This window comes from Eleutherodactylus coqui, chromosome 7 (genome assembly GCF_035609145.1).
Source record: "Eleutherodactylus coqui strain aEleCoq1 chromosome 7, aEleCoq1.hap1, whole genome shotgun sequence".
NCBI classification, from domain to species: domain Eukaryota; kingdom Metazoa; phylum Chordata; class Amphibia; order Anura; family Eleutherodactylidae; genus Eleutherodactylus; species Eleutherodactylus coqui.
The window spans coordinates 28,378,253-28,404,168 of record NC_089843.1 but is presented as its reverse complement, the minus strand read 5'-3'; the positions used below and the strand labels follow the sequence as shown (position 1 = coordinate 28,404,168).

The window sequence follows — 25,916 nt, the reverse complement described above, 5'->3', positions numbered from 1 at the left end:
GCACGCTCCGGATCCTTCTGACGTGGAGCGATCGGCCGCGGCCGTTGGTAGCCGGAAATTTAGTCCCCTGCTCCTCAAAGTCCACCAGGCCTCACTTGCGGTGGTGTTGCAATACTTCCCTCTCGGTGCCGCAGGGTCTCCGTTGGCTCCTTCTGCTTCTAGATGGTCTTACTGTAGTCTAGAGAGCTATGGGTATGTGGAGAGTGTGTTAAAAACACAGTTTTTATGGGTATCTCCAGCGAGCTCTCTTTCAATGCGTCCTCCAGCTATGGTGGTTAGAGAGTGTATAATCTTTGACCTGGCTTTTTCTTTTCATCTGTATGAATTTAACATTGTTACAGACTATGTGTTGGAGTTCTGATGGAATTATGGGTGTCGTGGATTTCCTTTTGCATCCAACAACTTACTCAATTAGGAATATTTACACTCTTCCAGATTAATTCTGAATTGATTATGCGCATAAGAAGTTTTCACACTGACACAGGTTCAGCATGTATGAGCTTCCTCAATTCTGCTTTATTGTTGGGCGCGCAGCCTCATTTAAAGAGTTTAACATATCTGCCCATCTAGGCAGGTCAAAGATTACATAGATACAACGTATTTTTTGATTATTGGATAAGCATCTTGCAATTCTTCCATCCTCCGGTCATCTGTGATTGGCCATCATGTGGTGGACGAGATGAGTGGGTTGTCTCGGACCCACGTGTGGTTCCTTCAATATGATTGGATGTTACATCATGAATTAGTAATTGCACAAACCCCCCGTGTTATTTGCATAGGTTTCCAGTAAAACTGCTTGGGTTATTATTGTGGTAGCTGCTTCAGACTGCGGTTATCTATGTCTGATTTTTAAGATTCTAAAGTTACAAAACAGATGGAAAAGTATAGCGTGTTCATGTTACATATTATCTTTGTCAGCATAGTTTAGGAAAAAGATGTTTCATTAAGGAAGTAGAAATATTGCATAAATGTAAGAACATATATCTATATTTGTATCAGAACAGAAGACAAACATGTCATTTGTTATACAGAATGTTTAAACGTACAAATACAAGTTCACTGTCCACTACCAAAGGTCCACAGTCCAGAATATAGATATATTGGGTTTTCACTACATGGGGAATAAAGGGGACTGCTATTTACAGCATAGGTTTAGCAGATATGGGACTATGTGTGCATTTCCAACAGTTTTTATGTTTCTCTAATCTATCAAGTCTTCACAATAATCCCACAATGCTTAATAACATATTGTCCCAATGTTCATTTTGCACATCATACAGTCCCTTTATACTGAGGATTGTCCATAACAGCAGAAACAACCTTCCAAGCATTCATCAGGCTCTGGAGACAAAACCTTTTTTTCTGTGGCTACATGTAACCAGGTCTCTTTTCCTTCCAACTTGACAGAAGTGGCAGTTGTCAACTAGATCTGGTGTGGACCATCAAATCTTGTTTTCAAACCTTTTCTGACACATCTTTTGAGGACAACCCAGTCTTCTAGAAGCAAACTATGCCACCCCTTTTTTGGGTAGGTATCTGGAATCCACGAAAATACACATTTATGAGTGACAGTTAATTGCTGATGTGAGGCATTCACGAGGGAGTTAAGGTCCTCATGCTGGAAATGGAGAATGTATAGGCCTGTTATAGGCGCCCTATCAAAGAAAACGTTTTATGGGAACAATAAAATGTGTACCTCTATGGCTTTCTATGACTTCTGGCATACTATGTATACAAATTATTTCAACAATTTCTTAGCCATAGTCTCAGCTTTGGCATTTTTGTTTTCATTTTTATTTTACAAGCCACTCCTTTAGCTAAGCTTAGAAGAGGTCAATGCAAACCAACATAAACTCCAAAGCACTTATCTTAGGTAGCTGTATATAGCCAATCTGCAGTCACTGGCATGCATTGAATGACTGTGGAATAACAGCGAGGAGTTTGTCGGATGCAAACCATGCATCCCTGCACAAACCTAGTCACAACACTGTTGAACCCTGGGGTAATCCAAGCAAAAGACCCTGCACTACACATTAACTCCTTTGACTTGTAAGTTGGTCCGTGACTCAAATATATCATAGAATAGAGCATTCCAGGAAGGCACTGGTGTTTACAGTTCCTCCAGACTCCCTTTTCATCCAGTTCCACGTCCCTTTTCACCTCTAGGGGCTGTATCCTGCAAAAGGGACAACAAAGTGATATCTAAACCTAAATCAGTTTCAACCAGATTGATGTCTGCTGTATCCAGTGGGAGTAGGGCTTCTGCATGCACCTTTCGATTTCCAATGGCCTCTGGAGCCACTTCCTTGGTGTGAGCCTGGAATTTGAGGACAGCTACCTGTTTGAGAAGAGCTAAAGCTTTGTACCACAGAGACAATGCTTCTACATTCCAGGCTGGTTTACCAGAAGATCCAACAAAATTCTATTGCACCACAAGGGTATGGAATCAAATCGGTTTGGCCTACTGAGCAGAATTCGCAGAGGGAGTGGTTTCTGTGCAATTAGCTCATTGGTGGTTACCGCTGAATAGCCTGTTTGTTTGCCAATTTTTTACATTAGTATTTATTTATTTTACATTGTACAGAGTGCGGTAATAACTGAACATGGATGGTATATTATATACCAATGCAAATATAATATAACAAGATAAAAAAATACAGTAATAGGTGATTTTAGTGCTTCTAATAGATGTGTTTCTTTTTTATTTTATATCTCTGCCCCATTATAGGGTCACCCATCAAATAATGGCCAGGTCAGGGCCTAACTCCTAGCCTACAATTATTAAAGGGATGGGGAATAAAGGGAAGTAAAAGGGAGGATGAGGTTTTATCTTTTGTAGAGTCACAATTCAAAATACACAAAGTATTGTCAGTTTTACTAGTGCGGCAATTTATAGGAAAATTAATTAGATGTTTTTTGAAGGGAACATATAGCCATGGTGTCCAGACTCTCAGAAATGCCTAGTGGCAATCAAGAATTATTGAAGTCAGTCTTTGTTTAATCATCTTTTTTATTTCTGAAAAGTCCAAGACTGGACAATTGTCTGTTTTGTTGTTAGGAAAAAGAAATCTATTTTCCTTATTTTGGAGATATATTTGCGATGTTTTTATGTAATATGGAGCCTTTCGCATATTGCAAAATGTAACCAAATAAATTAATGAGTAGACTCTTATCCATAGTTGTTTGATTCGGAGACAGAACGACCAAATGTGTATCATGTCATCTGGAGGTTGAAAACCACAAAAACAATTTGAAGGGTATCCTGGCACACTCGGGGTATTCGGGTTGGGACTAGACACCAAGAGAATAGTTCTATAAAGGGGGTTGCTAACATGAGTATATTGCAGGAGCTTGTTTAGTTGATTCCCAGATCAGAGACCAAACATCTTCAATAAAGGGAACTTCCAATATCTGTGTCCCAGTAGGAGATATATGATCATGGAGTATGATAAGAGGAGTGGACTAGTCTGGCATAGATTTGAGATATAAGAGCTCTGTTGTATACTTGTGATTGTTCAATAAATACTTTAAACACTTTAATAGTGTTGTGTGTAAATTTTTAGTTGGCTGCTAATATAATAACAATTGAGGGTGGTGGAAAGAATAGGCTCAAGGCTCAAGTGTGGAAAAATTAATAACTCCTGTGTCAGGAGAAACTCATTGAGCGACAGGTTGGGCCCTCACTACTCCAGGAATGGAGGTGGACTGATTAGCAGTACTTAAGGGTGGGGCCACCTGCACTATTACATGGAGCGAGGAAATACTTTGACGAGATATGATAAGTGGGTTGGTACATGTCTCTTTCCTGCGAATGGGTGGTTTGATGGGACATGTACATACTATACTACTTTATATTATCAGGTGGTAATATTTTGCCAACATTACTTCCTTTTCCCCAGCAGATCAATTTTTCTATTCATTTCAGATTTGAACAAAATGATAAAACATTTTGGGAAAAACACACAACCTAAAAGTCCAGCACTGGATGCCATTACTGCAAATATCTCCACCACTACCATATATTTCCCTCTGGTACTCAGATAAGCCGGGATCATGGAGATCCAGACACTGCAGAACAGCAGCATGCTGAAGGTGATGTACTTGGCCTCATTAAAACTGTCCGGTAATGTCCTCACCATGAAAGCCAGAATAAAGCTCACCACTGCCAGGAGCCCCATATAACCCAACATGGAGTAGAAGCAGATATTTGATCCTTCATTACACTGAATAATGATCTTCCCAGGATAAGACTGAGTGTCCAGGTCCTGGAATGGGGGAAAAATAGACAACCAGATAACACAAATGACAACTTGAATAGATGAGCACAACAGCACTATGGTATAGGGCAGCTTCACATTCAACCATTTTCTCCAGGGGCTTCCAGGCTTGGTGGACTTAAAAGCAACACAAACCATAGTAGTCTTGGCGAGAAGTGAAGAGACGGCTATTGAGAAAAAAATCCCAAAACTAGTTTCCCGTAATCTACAAGTTACATCTCTGGGACGACCAAGAAACAAGAAGACAGAGAGGAAGCTGAGGATGATGGAAACCAGGAGGAGATAACTCAGGTTCCGGTTATTAGCTTTAACAATAGGAGTGTCCCGGTAGGAGATAAATATTCCAAATATGAAGCCAGTCAAAAGACATCCAAAGACCGAGATACCAGAAAATACAGAAGCCATTGTGTCATTCTGGTAAGAGATGAATTCCAGGACTTTGGGCAGACATCGGTCTCTCTTCTCATTTGGCCATTCATCACTTTGGCATTTAATACAGTCCTCAGCATCTGTAGGAATATTTCATAACACATTAAATGTTACATTTATCTATCCTTTGGCATAAGCTTTCCCAAGATGACTCACTTCATGGACAACGTGAAAAGTTATTTGTAGCCGTTTAGGCTGTTTTCATGTTTTTGTTGCATTTTTAAACCACAATTTAAAAAATATGTCAAAATACTGCATGCAGTATTTAAAAACTACATGCATTTTCAAGAAACTGCATACTCTATTGAAAATGGCATGTGGATTTAAATAATACCGCATGCAGCTTTTTGTGCGTTATTTAATTGTATATAAAGTGTGACATCATATACAGGAGGTACCCAGGTTATACTAGCACGGTACATATTACTATATACAGGGAGTTGCATAACTTATACCAGCTGTGCAGATATAATTATATGCAGGAGATACCCAGGTTATACCATGGCGATCAGCAAGTGACGACGACAGAAGGACTGTGAAATCTGGAAGCCCCTAGCCACAGACTGGCACATGGGTGCTGGGTAGAGATGAGCGAGCATTGCCTTTAGCGAGTATCTCACCCGCTCGAGACTTCAGGTTCGGGTGCCGGTGCAGGGGAGCGGTGAGTAGCGGCTGTCAGCAGGAGGGAGCGGAGGGGAGAGAGAGATCTCCCCTCTGTTCCACCCCGTTCTCCCCTGCAGCTCCGTTCCCGCTGCCGGCACCTGAACCTGCAGTCTCGAGCGGGGGAGATACTCGCTAAAGGCAATGCTCACTCGAGCAATTGCCTTTAGCGAGTATACTCGCTCATCTATAGTGCTGGGTATGGATTCAGTTGATCTATTGTAGTGGCCCAGAGTTAGTGGGGCCTCTCCATAATATTCTATGTCTGCCTTGTGTCATTGTCTTGTCAGTGTCTTGTATGCAGAGTGCATTAGATTTATGTGTAGGTTGAATGTCTGTAGGACTGAAAGGGTTAATGTCGGGCATGTTCTGTCCTGTCTGGAGAATGAATCGTTATGTATATATCATTTGTATGCACGTGATATGGATAGATATATGTGTTTGCTGGAGATTCAAGAGAGAGAGGAGATTCTGGATGTTCTGGAACTCAGATACACGAAAGGAAGAGACAAAGTTGGTCTGTGTGTGAAGTCATGGAGGAAGCTGTGCAGCCTCCTTATGCTCAGCGTGGGCCCATTCGACCTAGGAGTCCTCGATGCTTCTGATGAACGCTGAGAGATAGATAAGTCACTTCATAGCTAGAAGGAGAGAGAGAGAGAGAGAGAGAGAGAGAGAGAGAGAGAGAGAGAGAGAGAGAGAGAGTGTGTTTGCCGGTGGAGAGAGAATTTGCTGGGAGATAAATCTTATCGATAACAGACTGTAGATTGTGCAAATGCCCCAATAATCCTCCCGGGTACACCACTATGACTTGTTTTCTGTATAAAGACTGTTTATTTGGAACTAAGTTTGAGAGATTCAGTAAACAGACAGAATCTGACAGTATCGACCTATCTTGTTCAGAAGTTACCCTGTGTGGGATTACATAATAATAATAATAATAATAAACTTTATTTGTATAGCGCCAACACATTCTGCAGTGCTTGCATAGACGGGGGATACAGAAAGACAAAAAATAGAAAAATTACAGAACCACGATTACATGTAGTAATCAGTTGATAGAAACAATAGGGGTGAGGGTCCTGCTCCAACGAGCTTACATACTACAAGTAATGAGGTTATACCTTATTACATCTGGAAGATCCACCACAGAGGACAGAATGGTTGCATAAAGAGTGACAAATGGTCTACATGTAACCTCTGGTTACTAACCATGTGATCTCCCCCGGCAGTGCCTTGGTCTGGTCCGGAGCTACCCCCAGGGACAGAGATTGTTGAGCCCTGTGACAAGGCTTTTATCTACCCTGCTGTTTCCTTGGCTGTGGCCTGCTCCTCGGACGCTGCACTATCTCAGGGTACGAGGCAGCTGAGCAGTTCGGCATCTATATTCATGACCGAGCAGTTCTATTTAGGACCCACTCTGCTCACCCCACATGGGGAGGGAGCTAAAAAAGGTGCCCTAAAACACATTCTGCCTCTCTCTTCTCTGACTGGACTACTGTATCCAGAAGCGTCACCACCTTGTGGTCAAAGAGGAAACATGAACAATAGGGACCGTGGCCTGGATGGCGGTGGGAGTAAAAGCAGATGACTGAGATCCGCTGAAAGAAACCTTTACAAGCAAGAAACAAGTAAGGAGAAAAGAAGAATTAGGACTTACGAGAAAGAAGAAGAAGAGGAAAAGATGCAGAGGAAACGATTGCTAAAGAAGGAGATGCAGAGTTTTTCCCAGTGCGAGATGCAGGAGGGAAGATGGATGTGCCGACTGCAGGCACAGAGCAACTGGAGATCATGGAGACAGTGGGCTCAGGGGATACCCCACAGTGAGAGCAAGGTAAGCAAGCTTCCCAATCTCACCTACTGCACAAGGAAGAAGCTGGGGAAGTGAAGAAAAGAAGAGAGAGAGAGCAAGTCTTAAGCCCAGACCCTGATAAAGAAAATGGCGCCTGCAGCGCTGCAAGAGGTTGGGCTATAGTTGGCAGCCACAAAGAGGGGAAAGGAGAGAGGGGAAATAAAAGAGCAGTAGCAATGCAGAGTCCCTCACAAGAAGGGGTGCATATCATACAGAGAGAAGGAATAGGAGGAAAGATAGGTGAATAAAGAGCAAGATAGAGAGAGGTGCAGCCACTCACACACAAAGCCCCTCAGAGGATATTACACCAAGAACACCACAAAGAGGGCAAGAGGAAACTAGCAACAGTGAGAGCAAGAACATGGGGAGAGGCAGAGATGATACTACAGTCTCCCAGGCCCCCATAAATGAAAGGGTGTCCACTGCACAACAAGAAAGAGGGGAAGCAGCTCTCCATAGGAAGAAAAAAATTATGTAGACAGCCTCCACAATGAGGAGGATGGAGCAGCAAGGGAGATAGCAAAAGAGAGAGAACCAATATTGGATATCTACTGCTTAGCTAAGGCTGCATGTTTCATAAGAGAGATGATCCTAGCTACCAAAAGGCTGCACTCTGGAACTTCATATGTAGAGATAAAACTTTCATACCTGCAGGAAAAAATGTCAGAAGTGAATCTAGATCCACTAAATGAAACTTGTCACCGAAAGGACCAAAAATAATAAAACTTAGCTTTTATTGATTTTTAAATAATAAAAAGGCGTCCTTATTAGAGATGAGCGAACATGTCCGTTACGGACACATCCGCACCCGGACACCGGCTTTGCCGAACACTGCAGTGTTCGCGCGTAAAGGTCCGGGTGCCGCCGGGGGGCGGGGAGATGCGCGGCGGCGCGGGCGGCAGTAGCGGGGAACAGGGGGGAGCCCTCTCTCTCTCCCTCTCCCCCCCACTCCCCGCCGCACCCCCCCGCGCTGCCACGGCGGCCCCCGAACTTTTTCGCCCGAACACTGAAGTGTTCGCAAAGTTCGGTGTTCGGGCGAAAAAGGGGCGGGGCCGAACGTGTTCGCTCATCTCTAGTCCTTATATTTTCTCATATGTGCTAAAAGTCACACAATAATTAAAAACAGTAGGGCTTAGATATATAGATGAATACTGCTCTGTCCCAACAATCTAGGTGCATTGGCCGGGAATCGAACCCGGGCCTCCCGCGTGGTAGGCGAGAATTCTACCACTTCTACCACTTTTGTATTCCCTGATGTCTTTTTCTATCCAGGGTTCCTCAGATTACTATTTGTCAATGACTTGTGCCACCAGATGTTTATTAAAGTGTGGTGAAGCACTCACTGTCAGTGACCTTGAACACTTTTAGTTCTCTATCACAGGGTAGGCCTGATGTCCTCTGATTAGTCACAGTGCAGTGGTGTCTGTTAATTTACAGTCAGTAATATTGTACCTGACACACACATTTACTAGTACTGTCGTCCCATTTATAACAGTTGCTCATTAATATTGCTTGGGTCGTATTTGTTCTTATTATTTCTAGAACAATATCGCGGTGATTGATTTATATAGAAATCACCCCGATGTGTCACCATTAGGTGTTAAGTCCGGAGTATGTTTTTGTATAACGTAGACCCAAGCTTATATTGGCTTGATACTCTATGGTATTCCCTTATGCCTATGACTGATCGCATGGGCCATTCATTTCTTATGGCTCATGTGATTATATACCAAGGTTAATTGCAACCAGACGACAGTTTCAGTGATTATCAAGGATAGAGATAAGTTGTTCCAAATAATAATGTGTTTTCAATATGTTCTCTCTCCTACTTATACATAGGCTCTCTGCTCATTTTACATCCTGACAGCCTGAGAGGCTGGTCATGTTAGGTTAGCTCCATCCTGAGGAAGCAACCATCTCCAAGGTTGTGGAAACGCGTAGATGGAGAGGGAGGGATAGGTTCCATGGGCCGATTCTCTCCATAAGAACTAATCTATGTGGGGGTTGTATGTTCATCATAATGCAACCCACGTAGACATATACAACTACAACTATAACAGACAGAGTCTATCATTATCACTCTAGTCAGCAGCTGTTGGTGCATCACAACAGACTGCATATACAGAGACAGAGATTTATCCAAAAGGGCATTGGATATAGGTAATAGCCTAGAATTCAGTCTGGGCTACCACCAAACTATCTATGTGCATTTTATTGTAGCTATTTAAATCCTGAAGGATGAGTAGCTCATAGATGAATACTGCAGCTGTTCCATTTAATGCAGCCACTGTCTTTATTCATTTTATATATGTTCTACCTGTAATAATCACTTATACAAGGGGGAGCATCATCTCTCCGGAATAGAGCCTATGTATAAGTAGGAGAGAGAACATATTGACAAATAGAAATCTGAGTAACCCTGGATAGAAAAAGACATCAGGCAATACAAAAGTGGTAGAAGTGGTAGAATTCTTGCCTGCCACGCGGGAGGCCCGGGTTCAATTCCCGGCCAATGCACCTAGATTGTTGGGACAGAGCATTTTATTGCAGCTATTTAAATCCTGAAGGATGAGTAGCTCATAGATGAATACTGCAGCTGTTCCATTTAATGCAGCCACTGTCTTTATTCATCTTATATATGTTCTACCTGTAATAATCACTTATACAAGTGGGAGCATCATCTCTCCGGAATACAGCCTATGTATAAGTAGGAGAGAGAACATATTGAAAACACATTATTATTTGGAACAACTTATCTCTATCCTTGATAATCACTGAAACTGTCGTCTGGTTGCAATTAACCTTGGTATATAATCACATGAGCCATAAGAAATGAATGGCCCATGCGATCAGTCATAGGCATAAGGGAATACCATAGAGTATCAAGCCAATATAAGCTTGGGTCTACGTTATACAAAAACATACTCCGGACTTAACACTTAATGGTGACACATCGGGGTGATTTCTATATAAATCAATCACCGCGATATTGTTCTAGAAATAATAAGAACAAATACGACCCAAGCAATATTAATGAGCAACTGTTATAAATGGGACGACAGTACTAGTAAATGTGTGTGTCAGGTACAATATTACTGACTGTAAATTAACAGACATCACTGTACCGTGACTAATCAGAGGACATCAGGCCTACCCTGTGATAGAGAACTAAAAGTGTTCAAGGTCACTGACAGTGAGTGCTTCACCACACTTTAATAAACATCTGGTGGCACAAGTCATTGACAAATAGTAATCTGAGGAACCCTGGATAGAAAAAGACATCAGGGAATACAAAAGTGGTAGAAGTGGTAGAATTCTCGCCTACCACGCGGGAGGCCTGGGTTTGATTCCCGGCCAATGCACCTAGATTGTTGGGACAGAGCAGTATTCATCTATATATCTAAGCCCTACTGTTTTTAATTATTGTGTGACTTTTAGCACATATGAGAAAATATAAGGACGCCTTTTTATTATTTAAAAATCAATAAAAGCTAAGTTTTATTATTTTTGGTCCTTTCGGTGACAAGTTTCATTAAAGTTGAAAAAGGATTTCATTGCTACGGTGACAATTTAGATCCACTAATTAGTGACCCACGAGAAGAGCTGAGAAGTTTTATGAGGCAAAAACCCTCCGGTTTAGACCGAATTATTTTGTATAAAATTATGATACTTCCCAGGATTCTCTACATCTTGCATACAATGATATTCCCCATTCCCTTAAATTTAATAAATATACTTCAGAAACAACTGCAGACATTAATCTAGAATGATAAGCAACCAAGAGTAGCAGCATCAATATTATATGCCCCAAGTAAAAAAGAGGGGTTATGGGAGTACTGTAAATTTCAGCATATTACAACACAATTTGATTAACAGGAGGTGTACCATTACATGCCATACTTTGACGTATTCACACACTCTCTCTCTCTCTCTCTCTCTCAGCCAGCCCAAAGATTTGCCATTGATACGCGCGCTGCGTCGCGGTGGGGAGGGGCCAAAACAGGCACGTCACAGCAGGGAGGATCCAAATACTCGAACAAGCATCAGGCTCGGCAGAGTACGTTCGCTCAACTCTAGTATTTACTTAAAAATAGGTATAGTCAATAAACAGAGCACAGTCCTCTCTTTCAAAGGTGAAAATTGAAGGTTTATTAGCAGGACATGTTGAAATATCGACCAAAATGGGACAAAAAAAAAAAGGCTATTGCAAAGGTTTCAAATGTTAATAAGGCCTTTTAAGAAAAGTTGACTTTCCTGCAATGTTGCTTTAAAAATGCTTTCAAATGTATGTTGTAACAATCTTTCAATAAAAAACAATGGGATTAAATATAAATTAACTTTGTCAAATTGAACATTCGGACACTATTGGACAATATGGACAATGAACGCCCTGAGCGCAGAACTGCTATTGTATCAGGGGAGCTGAAGTGCTTTAACATCGATATAGCAGCACTTCAAGAAACCCAGAGAGCAGGAGAGGGACAGCTGAAGGAAGAAAAAGGATGCTACACCTCTTTTTCGGAGGGCATGCCTGAACAAGAATGTAGAATTCACCGGGTTGGCTTTGCAAATAAAAATAGCCTGGGGAAGTATCTATCTGAAACACCAGTCAGCATCAATGAACGACTCTTGACTCTCCGAATAAATCTTGCCAAAACCCAACAGGCAACTATCATAAGTGCCTATGCACCAACTTTAGATGTTGATGAAGACATCAAGTAAATATTTCACTGTTAGCTGGACACCATCCTATCAGAAATACCCAAGGAGTACAAAATTATCCTCTTCAGTGATTTTGATGCAAGAACTGGATGAAACTTCAAACTGTGGCCAGGGACTACAGGAGAAATGGAGTTGAAAACATCAACATGTATGGAATCCTACTACTTACCAAATGTGCAGAACATAACCTTGTTATCACTAACACGCTGCTCTGCCAGAAAAATAAATTTAAGACATTATGGAAGCACCCCCGGTCAAATCATTGGCACCTCTTAGACTATGTAACTATGCGTGCTAGAGACTGCTGCAATGTACTTCTAACAAGAGCCATGACAGGGGCTGATGATTGCTGGACAGACCACAGGTTAATTCTATCTATCATGGCCATCAAGATTGTCCTCAAATGTAGATTCCGAACTTCCAAGCATTTCAAGAGCCCTCTAAACGATCCATTCTCCAAACAATACTCAAAGATCATCTATCCATGAAATACCCTGAAAATGTTGACAAATATTAGAATAAACTGAAGATCGCCATTATTACAGCCTGTGAAGAAATCATTGGATACCAAGCTAATAAACATTAAGACTGCTTTGATGAAAATGATGAGATCCGACAACTAATTAATAAGAAAAGGAAAGCTTTCAAAATATGGCAAAGATACACCAACTGTGTTGCTATGAAAAGATCTACACTAGTGCAAAACCTGAGGTCCAAAGAAGGACTACCGAACTCAAGAACATCTGGTGGACAAAAACGGCTCAAAATATCTTACATTTTGCAGATATTCCTGGTGCACATGGTTTCTTTAAAGCCCCAAATGTTATCTATGGGCCAAAAGATCATGGCATACACCCCTATATCAATCAGAGGGAACCAAGCTTCTAAATGAGAAAAAAATCAATTGCACTATGTTGGAAAAAGCACTTTAACCCTTTCCAATCCAATTTGTATCCTGGTTTTCCTAGGAGGTTACTCTTTTTCTGACGTTATACAGGGGCACTATATGCTGGCTAAAGCCAGTACTGCCTGAGGTGACATGTTACATAGGCTCCGACAGCAGAGAAGTTGGCAATATGCAGTAAGAGAACCCCTGAAGGACGTCTTTCAACAACGGAGCTGTACAGCCTTAAATCATAATGTCTTCAGACGTCAGACAGTGGATTGAAAAGGGTTAAACATCTTTGCAGAAGCATATGAAAAGCTTGGCCTCTTACTGAAAATCAAGAAAGCCAAAGTGTTCTATCAGCAGGCACTAACTAATCCTTCTGCAATGCCAGACTTACAGCTTAGTAGTGTAACATTGGAAAGTGTTAACAATTCCACTCCCTTGGCAGCCAGATCTCCACAAAAGCTAACATCTATGCAGAAAACAACACTGTCTAAGCCCTGCAAATGAAGCATTTTTTCGAATGAAGCAAAGAGAGTTTAAGGACTGGGACATTCGTAGGGATACCAAGATGCTTCTTTATAAAGGTATTGTTCTCCCAACCCTGGTATATGCCTGCAAAATGTGGACCATCTACAAATGTCACTCTCAACTTCTGGAACTATTCCATCAGCGTTGCCTTCAAAAAATCTTACAAACCTCTTGTGAAGACACGTGTAAAAATGTCAGTGCTGTGGAAGAAGCAAAGATCACCAGCATTGAACTAATCAACTTCGCTGGACTAGCCACTTTGTGCGAATGCTGATTACCGTCTCCAAAAGCAAATACTATACTCTCAACCCAAGAACGGAAAACGGAATGTTGGTGGACCGCAAAAGAGATTTAAATTTAGATGGACTTGAAGCTAACCTTAAAAACTGTGGCATGGACATCGAGAACTGGCAAGACCTGGCAGACGAGCGTTCAATTTGCCATCAGCCGTTACCAACAGCACTGTGAATTTCGAAGATGCACAAATAGAGGGTGAAATCAGAAATGTAACAAGAGTAAAGCACGTCAAGCAAACCCTTGTCAGGACTGTCAACGGTATATTATATATATACACACAGGGAGATTGTTAACCTATACCAGCTGTATATATTAAATATAGGGGATATCCAGGTTTTATCAGCAAGGTGGATCATGGCTTGCAGCTATTAGTGCACAGGAAACCAGGTTAGCTTTTGGATAGCAGAGCTGTGATACAACAATTAGATGTATTCAGGTGGGCAGATGGTTTTGAATGGTTAACTTGTGATGTTGTCAATTTGTATTCATGTGAACCACACCATGTAGCCATGCAAGCCGTTACATTCCATCTTGGCAAATATAGAAACTATTCTGCTGATCTGAAGGAATTTATTGTATTGAGCATGGGTTTTTTGTTGAAACACAATTTTTTTTTAAATTTGACAATGACTATTTTTTGCAGGTCACCGGAGCCCCTGTGGGCCCCAAATTCTCCCCCACCATAGCTAATCTTGGTATAGCATGGTGGAAGTAACTATTCATTTTTTCACACAGTAATTTACAAGTGTGCAAAACAAAATAGATTTATCTTTTTTGGATCTAAAGCTAAGCTAACATTGCTACAAAAAGAATAGACACATCTCTATATACAAAACTCAGTGCAGGGAACACAATCTTACAGGCCGGAAGTTGTCATCCTAAACATACAATACAAGCTATTCCAAAAGGTGAACTCAGCAAAGCAAAGCATGCCTGCTCAGATCCAAGAGACTACGCAAATGCTGAGATTGATATTTGTCATAGATTATGTGGGAGATGGCCGATAGGTTCACCATTTTGTATGTATTTTCTGTTGTCAGCTATGAAGATGCTATACTGTGTCTCTAATCTAATCCTCTGGGGGAAGGGAACATTGCCCCCCCCCCCCCCCCCACCTTCACAAGAACTAATGGAGCAGTGCTTTGTGTCCATAAACTGGTCAAACTGGTTCCAACTGGCAAAAACCTATCTAGGAATGTCTTTGTCTTGGACAAGCAGAGAGGAGAAACAGGATGTTCTTCTCATGAGACCAAATTCCAGAATGAACTGAGCGTGCTCACCGAAGTTCCTTCCAGATGGATGACATCACAAGCTGCCTCACAAATACCTCCCTCTGAGAATGACCAATCAGCACACTAAATAATGTAACTGTATCCTAAATTACCTAACTTCCTGTGTTGAAACTTTATTTAAACTTTATGCGCCTTAATAAAGACGGACTCTTTTGGGACACATGATGTAGACATGTGGTCTTTGAAAGGCTCTCCAGGCCTGAACACTATTCTATATAATATGGAACCCACAGTATATCTAAAAGCGTAAAATTGTGCTAACAATTACATACTAGGGGCTACAGTAAGTCATCCCTAAATAACGCAAAAAATAAGGTGAAAAATCTTGAGAAAAAAGAAATAAAAGACAAATCACAGCGGTAAGTGGGGCCAAATAAGCTTGGTTTTTCTACTGCGTATAGTAAAGATTTTTATTCTATCCAAAAAATCTTTTTTGAAAAATCTGCTGATTTTATAACAGGAAGAAACATTTTGGACAGTGGAATACAACGTGCTGCTAAAGAAAATTGTCTTGGGGGTAAATTAGCTTCAAGTTATTTTTTTAGCAGTAGAGGAAAGGGACACTGGTTGTCCCAAAAAGGGTTTTACAGATGTGGGATAATAAATGCCAATATGCGATGAAAAATAGTAGTTTTGAAAGCAGCGACAATAAAACCAAATATGTTATTAAAGATTTCATCAATTGTAATTCCAACAATGTAATTTATGTAATATCCTGTACACATTGTAAACTAATGTACATGGGATGCACCACCAGAAGATTAAACATGTGTATTATGGAACATATAAGGAACATGAATAATGTGAGTATGAACACCTCCGGGCACCCAGACATTTCCTGGAGGAACATAATGGTAACTGAAATATTTTTTCATTTTTTTTTTCCATATTGAATTTTTATTAGGGATTATAAGCAAGTACAAGTATTTTGCATAGTGTTGAGATAAGTACAATGAGCTGACAGTACTTGATATTTTAAGTATGCATATCACAATTTAAAATGCATATGTCCCATTTTGATATTAATATAAAAGAAAGTTAGACATTAAACAGCTGTATGAACTGTAATCCTATTCAAACAAACATTTAATAAACCAAACTTTTGGCAATGAAACTGTTTATCATAAGATTATTTTCTTTGGACCATCTCCACAATTTCCAAGCCTCTTTGTGTCTTCTCATAGAGTTATTTCTCAACGCCAACCATTTCTCGAAAACTTGTTGTTCTTTGAACTCTCCGAACGTGGGAGGGGCAAGTTCACTCCAACGTTTGGCAATAAGGGCTTTGTTTGTCATCAGAGCGTGGCACAGTAGGTATCTAACATTGGGGGTGTATGTATTTAAGTCGATCAATAGTAGTAATAATTTGGCCTTCTTTTCTATGCGGAGCTTTAAACTAGATTCTAATAGATTGAGGATCGGACCCCAGTAGTTGTCCAAATTAGGACACGACCAAAATATATGGGAAAGTGTGCCTCTTTGCCCGCATTTTCTCCAGCAGTCGTTTTCGTTGTTCTGGAGTCTGGTGGCCAATAAGCATGGTGTATAATACTATCTCAAATTTATTTTCAGCTGTGTCTCTAATATACCCAATCCCCTGGTGGAGCCGCAGGCCGCCCTGTACGCTTTTTCCCAAGCGTCATTTGATATCTTTTCTCCTAATTCTTTTTCCCAACTCTGCATGTGTGTTCTATTGGATAAGTTGTTGTTGCCTGTCAAGACATCATAAAAATATCTGGTGTCGGATTTCTGAGGCAATGGGTGTGTTGTTATTTTATCTAACACTGTGGCTGGAATTTTGATTTTGTGAATGGACGATTTTTTTAAGGTTCTAATTCTGGTGTAGTTGAAAAGGTCTTTTGGGGATAGATTGAATTTTGAGCTTATGTGCTCAAAGGATATTAGTTCAGTGCCTTTTGTCAGGTCATCTATCGTTATTATTCCCTTTTCCTTCCAGGCATCTAGGTTTAAGTCAGTGATGAATAAATTTAATATTTCAAGTGGTATGCTGGGCTTTTTATAGGTATCATATATTGCCGCTTTTATGGTATACTCTTTCCAAGAGTCCAATGAGGCCATCACTGTAGGAGCTGGGTTTGCTAAAATAATTTTAACCTCTGTTTTTTTTTGCATGGCCTCAAGGGAAGCGGCGAGTAATAATGATTTACCCTTATGGGAATTAGCGAGGCTGGTTTCCATGCCCACCCAGGCCATTGCATCATCTTGTTTTGTCCAATTTCTTGTTTGGTTTAGAATAATTGCTTTGAGATATAATTCTAAATTAGGTAGGTCGACTCCCCCCTTTTTGCGGTGTAAAGCCAAGATTGGTAAAGCTAGGCGTGATCTTTTCCCTTTCCAAATAAATTTAGATAGTTGTCTTTGTAATTTGTTGAGAGTGTTCTTTGATATGGGGATTGGGAGGACCCTGAAGAGATATAAGATTTCCAGTAATATTTTCATTTTATATGTCATGATCTTGCCTAGCCATGATAGATTTATGATGGATAAATGCTCAAGTTCCTTTTGGATTGATTCCATAAATGGGATAATGTTGGTAGATTCTAGATTAGCAGTGTTAGTTGTCATAAGTGTTCCCAGATACAAAATGCTTTCTTTACCTCATTCAAAGGAAAACTCCGACTGTATTGTATGTTTTAATTTTTTTTAAACGTTTCTACCTAGTATTGTTGATTTGTCAATGTTAAGCTTATAGTACGAAGTCTCGCCGAACTGATTGAGGATCTGGCAGGCAGTTCTCAAGGATTCGAGAGGGTGAGTCAATGTTAGGACAATATCATCTGCAAACAATCCGATTTTGTGCTGCCGGGAGTTGAGAGGGACTCCCCTTATTTCTATAGAGGACCTAATCATTTCAGCCAACGGCTCCACCATGAGAACATATAACATTGGGGAAAGCGGGCACCCCTGGCGAGTTCCGTTTGTTATAAGGAATTTGTCAGAGAGGGCCCCATCCACCAACACTCGAGCTGTCAGGCAGGAGTACAGGGCCCAGACGGCGCGAATTGCACTCTCTCCCATGCCAAATTTTTCTAAGACTTTAAATGCATAGCCCCAATGGACCCTATCAAAGGCTTTTTCAGCATCCAATGCTATCAGAATTGATGGGGAGCCTGTGTGTTTTAACGAGTGGATAATATTGAGGAGTCTCCTAGCGCCGTTCAAGGGCTTCCGCCCCTTTACAAAGCCGACTTGGTCAGATTGTACAATAGTTGGGAGGACATCAAGCAGTCTGTTTGCTAATATTTTTGCATAGACCTTGACGTCCGTATTAAGTAGAGATATCGGTCTAAAATTTGCCGGAGTGTCCGTCTCCTTGCCGGGTTTGGGCAACACTACCACTGTGGCTTGAAGCATTTCTTCAGGGAAACTACCTTTGCACATAGCTGCATTAAAATTTTTTTAGAGGTGCTGGGCCAGCGATCCTGAGAACAACTTATAATATTCAGCCGAAAATCCATCTGGCCCTGGGCCTTTTGGTGTTTCATGGAAGATATTGTTTTTAATATCTCGGACCTCGATATTGTGCGGTTTGGCGCATCAGCTTGGGTTATATTTATTGATGGGAGGTTAATTTTGCTTAAAGGGGTTGTATCGAGGAAGCAGTGAAATTTTTTTTGCCCAGTCCCCCTTATTAAGCATACATTACTAAGCACCCGTGTAAATGACTTTTCTAGCTGGTTTGTACTTACAGTTCCAGCGTTTCAGCAACTTATAAAAAATTTCCCAAGATGGACGCCGGCTTTTTTCCCGTCGCTTGCTGTAGCCCGACGTGCGCGCTCCCGAGACGCTACCAGCTGTGTCTCCCTGACAACCAGACGCCCCGCAGCCGCCGACCGGAGCCCGGGATTGAACGCGGCCGACCACGGCACACAGTCACCCACCGCCAGGCAGCAGGTAACCGGCGCTAGACCCCTGACAACAGACGAAGGCCCCCCCGGCCCAGCGGCAGTCCCCCGGCCCAGCGGCAGACCCCCCGGCCCAGCGGCAGACCCCCCGGCCCAGCGGCAGCCCCCCGAGCCCAGCGGCAGCCCCCCGAGCCCAGCGGCAGCCCCCCGGCCCATCACTTACCAGGGCGGCAGGACGGCGGGACGGCAGGACGGCGGGACAGCTGAGCGGCTTCTCGGGGCGGCTGGGCGGCTTCTCGGGACAGCTGGGCGGCTCAAGTTTCTGCACCTTCCTCTAAGAGAGGATGGTACAGAATGGCCGCTCCAGCGCGCTCCCGAGAAGTGACAGCTCGTCTGTGCATGCGCAGAAGAGCTGTAGCGGCGAGCACACTGAAGCGGCTCGTGCTCAGAGCAGAAGACCGGACTGCGCAAGCGCGTCTAAAAAAGCAAGCCGCCAGCGAATTTAGACGGAACCATGGAGACGAGGACGCTAGCAACGGAGCAGGTAAGTGAATAACTTCTGTATGGCTCGTATTTAATGCACGATGTATATTACAAAGTGCATTAATATGGCCATACAGAAGTGTATAACCCCACTTGATTTCGCGAGACAACCCCTTTAAGAATTTTTCTATGTTTGCATTTTTTGGTTGGGTAAGTTGGGGGTCATCCTTTAAATTATATAGTTTATTATAAAAGGAACGGAATGCTTCTAATATTTCTTTTGGATGGGTTAATTTGTATTCTTTATTTTTTGAATTCCAGATGAATGGGACGTTGGTTTTGGGTATTTTTCTTTTTATCATGTTCGCCATCCATTTCGAAGGCTTGTTAAGGGAGGCGTATATATTAGCGCGATGGGATGTTATTTCCCTGTCATGGTCCCCCTGCAGTACTTTGCGTAGCTCGAGACGTGTTTTGAATAGTTCATTAAAGGGCTTCTGGTTCTTTGAGGTTTGAGCCTGTTTCTCTAGGGATTGGATCTGGGACAGCAGTGCCTCTGTTTTAGATAATTTTTCTCTTTTGTATCTGGCTCCTATTTTTATGAGGATGCCTCTCATGTAGGCCTTATGTGCTGTCCAGAGCGTTTCTGGGCTGACATCTGAGGTGTTGTTTAATAAGAAATAGTCTTCAAGTGCGTCCTGTATGTTTTTCCGATATTTAGGAAGTTTCATTATATAGGTATTGTTTTTCCACAATTTGCTAATGTGGCGGTTCTTTTCAAAAGCTAAGGAAGTTAATATGGGGGCGTGATCCAACCACGTTATTGTGTCTATTTCGGCTTTGATTACCGAGGTGATAAGGGATTTGCCAACCAAGCAGAGGTCGATCCGAGAAAAGGATTTGTGGCGTGCAGAGAAGAAGGAAAATTCTCTGGCGGAAGCATTGGTACATCTGAACGTGTCAAAGAGGGCATTGTTTTTTATCCATTCGCTCAGAGTCGTCCCCCCTTTCCTCTCGAGATTTGTGGTGTCAATGTATCTTTCCGGCACTAAGTTAAAGTCACCTTTTATGATAATTGACCCTTTGGCTACCTTTTTTTATAATTCTCATTATTTTGTTTAGGAAATTAACTTGTTTTGTATTTGGGACGTATACATTAACTATTGTTGTTTGCGTGTTTCTTAATAAGCCAACCAATATTATGAAATGGCCCCTGGGGTCACATGTTTGTTTGTCTATCTTAAAAAGGGATGATTCCCTGAACGCTATTAACACACCTGCATGTTTTTTGGGGGCACAAGCATACACAATCTGGGGGTACATCTTGTGAGACATTCTTTGACTGTCCGTGTCCAGTAGGTGTGTCTCTTGGATACATACAATTTCTGCATCAAGGTGGCGTGCCTTCCTCCACACCGAGCTCCTTTTGAAAAAGGTGTTCAGACCGTTGGCGTTTAGTGACATCATCCTCATCGCCATTTTTTTGTGGCTGGAAGGTTACGATGGGTGGCGGTGGGGTGAAGAGATCCGTGTTTATCTGCCAAGAAAACAAGTAACACAAAACAAGCAAAAACAACATGTTGGTTAAACATAACAGCCTCACTGTAGATGGGGTATTCCTCTTTCTTTGGTAGATATGTAGCGCAGTCTGTGGCCCAACAAGTTAGGGAGACTTTTGGGTGATTAAAGATTTGCTGCATGAGTAATGAGGTGGAGAGGTAATATATATGGATAGTTGTCAACACAAGCTTATGCCTGTGGGTTCGGTTGGGGGGTAAATTCACCATGGTGAGAGGGCTCAGAACATCTTGTGTTATGACGGGTTAGATGGGTAGGTTTTTCCTTGCTCTAGTAAACTCTTTTTTGGACTACCTCCAGAACGAGATATGCTTTCATCCTTATCTTCTGATTTCATCAGCATTAGGTTTATCAGAGGAGGACTTCGCCCAATTAGGAATTTTGATACCCCATGCGCTCAGGGTTTCTATGGCCAAGTTGGGGCTGTGAAAGACATATGTCGAATTTGCTTTTGTGGCAATGATTTTTGTAGGGAATCCCCATTTGTAAGGGATGTTTGCGTCTCTCAAAGCTGATGTTACTTCTGCAAAGCTTCTTCTTGCTCCCATAGTAGCTTGTGGAGAGGTCAATATATACACGAATGTCTGCGTACGGACTTGGGAGGGTCTTTAGTTTCCTGGCGGCGTTCATGAGGGCCTCCTTAGTGCTGTAATGATGTATGCGCACTATAATGTCCCTGGGAGTATTGTCTTTGAGAAATTTTGGTAGAGGCAGTCTATGGGCCCTGTCTATTTTTAGTTCTTGTTCTGGGATGTCTGGAAGAATCTTGCGGAGAAAGCGCCCCACAAAGCCTGCAATTTCAGCATTTGACACCTTCTCGGACACTCCTCTTAGTTTGACGTTGTTTCGTCTATTTCTGTCTTCCAAGTCTGTCAGCTTTTACTGCAGTTTGGCGACGGAGCCTTCCAACTCATAGTGGGCATCTATTAGAGAATTGTGAGATTTGACTAATTCTTCCATTTTAGATTCTGTCTTTTCCACGCGGTTATTAACATCTTGGATTGAAGTGTTAACGTTGGACGTTAGGTTTTTAAAGTCTGCTTGAATATTTTCATGCAGTGCTAGGATGATCTCTTTTATATAAAGCTCTGAGGCTGGTTTATTAGAGGCAGAAAGGTTTGCCAGCGTGCCTTCTTTTGCATTAATGTAATCATCTGAGCTGGCCGAGCTGGTATCAACAGATAGCTTTTGCCTCTGCTTTTCAGGGCTGCCTGTGGGGGAGGGGGTGCATGATGGTAGCGTGCTCGGTGCCATCTTGTGTCCCTTAATATATTTTGTGTTGTCCCCGACTTCTGGGATTTCTCCCTCCTCTGCACCCTCTGCAGCACTCTGGGAGCTCTCCGCTGCTGTTCTCTTCTCTCTTACAGCCCGCGGCTCACCTGTCACTGCAGTGCCCGTGATCCCCGACATCTCCTCCGATGCCGAGCCGCCGACCGGGGCTTCCCCTGCTTCCATGTCAGAAGGGGAGCCACGCGCCGGGAAAATGTCCTCCAGTCTAGCAGGTCCCGCTCTGGTTGTGCTTCTTTTTGACATCGCTGGGTCCTCTGTGGGTTCCTGTGTCTTGTAGTATGTTCTTCCCCGTCTTCTGTTGCTTTTTTCTGTTGCTGGAGAGCCTAAGCTGAACGGACCCTAGGTGGATGCGTCCGTCTTGGTGCCTCTCTTAGCCACGCCCCCATTTTTTCCCATTTTTTAGTATTGAACAGATTAGGGGCACCAAAAGATAAAGTGTTAATAAAAATGTGGTATTGAAAAAGACTCATGGATTCCGAAATTGGACACAAAGTTCACTAAGGGGTTAAATTCTAAAACAGGTCTGATGTACATATACTGAGAATTTGTGTCCTATGTCCCAATCATATTCTCTCTTCAAAGATGCTACAAGCGATCTAATAACGTTATGTTTATGTGCATGGTTTATATAATAATAATAATCTTTATTTGTATAGCGCCAACATATTCCGCAGCACTTACATAGACAGGGGGAATACAGAAAGACAAAAGTACGAAATATTACAGAACCACGGTTACAATCGTAATCAGTTGATGGAAACAATAGGGGTGAGGGTCCTGCTTCAATGAGCTTACATACTACAAGTAATGGGGTGATACAGAAGGTAAAATGGCTGGAGATGTGCACTGTATGGCAAGGTGGAGAATGAGGGATGCTATAAACAGACAATGGTCAGACATTTAGCTATGCAACGGCAGGATCAGTACGACTACAGGAGCAGTTTATGATGGCTAGCAGGGATTGCAGTCAGTAGGTCAGGGAGCATGTTATCAGGCAGCGTATAGAGGAGTTTGTTTAGAGAATGCGGCAAGCCTCCCTGAAGAGGTGCATTTTTAGAGCATGCCTGAAGTTTTTCGAGTCCTGGATTGCCCATGTATACTTTGGTAGCGCATTCCAGAGGACTGGTGCTGCTCTGGAGAAGTCTTGGAGGCGGGAGTGAGAAGTTCGAATTAGAGGGGTGTGCAGTCTAGTTTCGTTTGCCGAGCGGAGAGCCCGGGCTGGGTGACGGATTGAGATGAGGGAGGCAATATAGGGGGGCGCTGCGCTGTGGAGGACTTTGTGGATTAAGGTAGTAAGTTTAAATTGAATTCTGTATTTAACGGGCAGCCAGTGCAGTGACCGGCACAGGGCAGAGTCATCCGAGTAGCGGCTGGACAGGAATATGAGCCTGGCTGCCGCATTCAGGATGGATTGGAGAGGGTAGACTCTGGTGCAGGGGAGGCCGATCAGCAACGAGTTGCAATAATTGAGCCGTGAGTGGATGAGGGCAACAATAAGCGTTTTCAGCGTGTCTATGGTAAGAAAAGGGCGGATTCTTGCGATGTTCTTGAGGTGCAGCTGACAGGTTCGGGCCACAGATTGGATGTAGGGGGTAAATGAGAGATCGGAGTTGAATATGACCCCAAGGCAGCGGGCATGCTGTTTGGGAGTAATGGTGGCGCCACACACTGAGATGGAGATGTCAGGATGAGGTCGATTAGTGGAAGGAGGAAACATGAGTAAGTCAGTTTTAGAGAGGTTTAGTTTTAGGTAGAGAGAGGACATAGTGTTAGAGACAGCGGACAGACAGTTGGTGATGTTTTGGAGGAAAGGTGCAGAGATGTCACGGGAAAAGGTGTATAGCTGGGTGTCGTCAGCATAGAGGTGGTATTGGAGGCCAAAACTCCTGATGGTTTGTCCAACAGGGGCTGTGTAGATAGAAAAAAGGAGGGGGCCAAGGACTGAGCCTTGGGGGACTCCAACAGCAAGGGGAAGAGAAGGAGAGGTAGAGCCAGCAAAGTAGACACTGAAATAGCGGTCAGATAGGCCGATGGAGTGAAGCATACGGAGGAGGAGTTTGTGGTCGACAGTGTCAAATGCTGCGGAGAGGTCGAGGAGGATCAGTAGGGAGTAATCACCCCTCGATTTGGTTGTCAGTAGGTCATTTGATACCCTTGTAAGGGCAGTTTCTGTTAAGTGTTGGGGTCAGAAGCCAGACTGTAGGGGGTCGAGGAGAGAGTTCTCTGATAGATAGCTTACAAGGCAGGAGTAAACCAGCCGTTCTAGTAGTTTGGAGATGAAGGGGAGGTTTGAGATGGGTCGGTAATTGGCAACGTCAGTCGTGTCAAGAGTCGGCTTCTTTAGCAGTGGGGATATGATGGTGTGTTTGAAAGAAGAGGGAAAGATGCCAGAGGTCAGAGAGAGGTTGAATATAGTGGTGAGATGGGAGATGACCACTGGGCAGAGGGATCGGAGGAAGTGTGAGGGGAGAGGGTAGCTAGCGCAGGTGGTGGGGCGAGCAGAGAAGAGCAATTTGGAGACTTCTTCCTCTGTCGTTGGTCTGAGTACAGACAGTGAGCAGGAGCTAGATACAGTGCTGACAAGACTAGGGTCAGGGCTAGTCTGGGATTGGGAAGTTATTTCTTGACGGATGTCATCAATTTTCTTTTTGAAGTAGGCAGCCAACTCTACAGCAGTGAGATCCATCACAGGGGGCTGTGGTTTAGGGCTGAGAAGCGAGTGGAAAGTATCAAAGAGCCGTTTAGGGTTGTGTGATAATGAGGAGACGAGAGAGGTGAAGTAGACTTGTTTGGCATGATGGAGGTCAAGGTTGTAGGTTCTGAGCATGAATTTGTATTGGAGAAAGTCTGCGGATGTTTGCGACTTCCTCCACAGCCGTTTAGCACTTCTAGAGCACCGCCGGATGAAGCGTGTTTGAGGCGTGAGCCAGGGTTAGCGCATTCTACATCGGATGGCTTGGATCCTGGGGGGAGCTGCTTCATCCAGGGCATGTTTGAGAGCAGTATTGTGGCGATCGGCAGCCAGGTTGGGGCAGGAGAGGAGAGAGATAGGGGACAGAGAGGACTGTAGGGACTCAGCAAAGTCTTGGGTGTGAATGGCCTTAAGGTTCCTGTAGGTACGATAGGTAGGTGGGTCTGAAGAAATGTTAGGGAGCATGACAGAGAAAGAGAGGAGGTTATTATCTGAGAGCGGGAGAAGGGAGTTAGTGAAGTTGGAAGCAGAGCAGAGCCGGAGAAAGACCAGATCCAGAGTATTGCCATCCCTGTGAGTGGGAGAATATATACACAATAGTTCAGACAGCGCCAACGGATATTAAACAGGCTCCCAATGTGCTTTTCTCCTATCCCCCGTGAAGGAGGAGAGCTGCAATGACAGTAAGGGGGAACTCTCACCAGGAGAGTGAACCCCCAATAAAAACAAACAGTAGGGTTTCAATAAAAAAGCTATGCGCTCACGAAGATAGCAGACAGGTCAAGCGGAATGTATACGATATCCGTCCTGTAAGGGACGGAAAATAAAATAAAATAGAGAGGCACTTACTCGAAAGGAGGGGGGTGTATGAAACAAGAAGCCCCCTCCTCTAAGTGCTGACTCCTCTAGGTCCTCTTAGTCGCCGATGGAATTTGCAGGAAGCAAGTTGATTTGTTCGGTTTTATTTGTCTAAAAACAAATTTACAAGAAGGCAACGCGTTTCGGTGCAGCATGCACCTTTCTCAAGCCTATGCATACATAAGTATAAACATACATTTACT

At 42.9% G+C, this 25,916-nt stretch overlaps 1 protein-coding gene across 1 annotated transcript in view; it reads right to left on the bottom strand.

Annotated features, from left to right (window-relative positions):
- Positions 1–3,881: 3,881 nt before the first annotated feature.
- The window catches only part of LOC136573457 (vomeronasal type-2 receptor 26-like), a 79,797-nt gene continuing 57,762 nt past the window's right edge, over positions 3,882–25,916 (bottom strand). The window contains exon 6 of the mRNA XM_066574747.1: positions 3,882–4,786. Coding sequence (XP_066430844.1) covers positions 3,882–4,786 — 905 coding nt within the window. The remainder of the gene's footprint in view (positions 4,787–25,916) is intronic.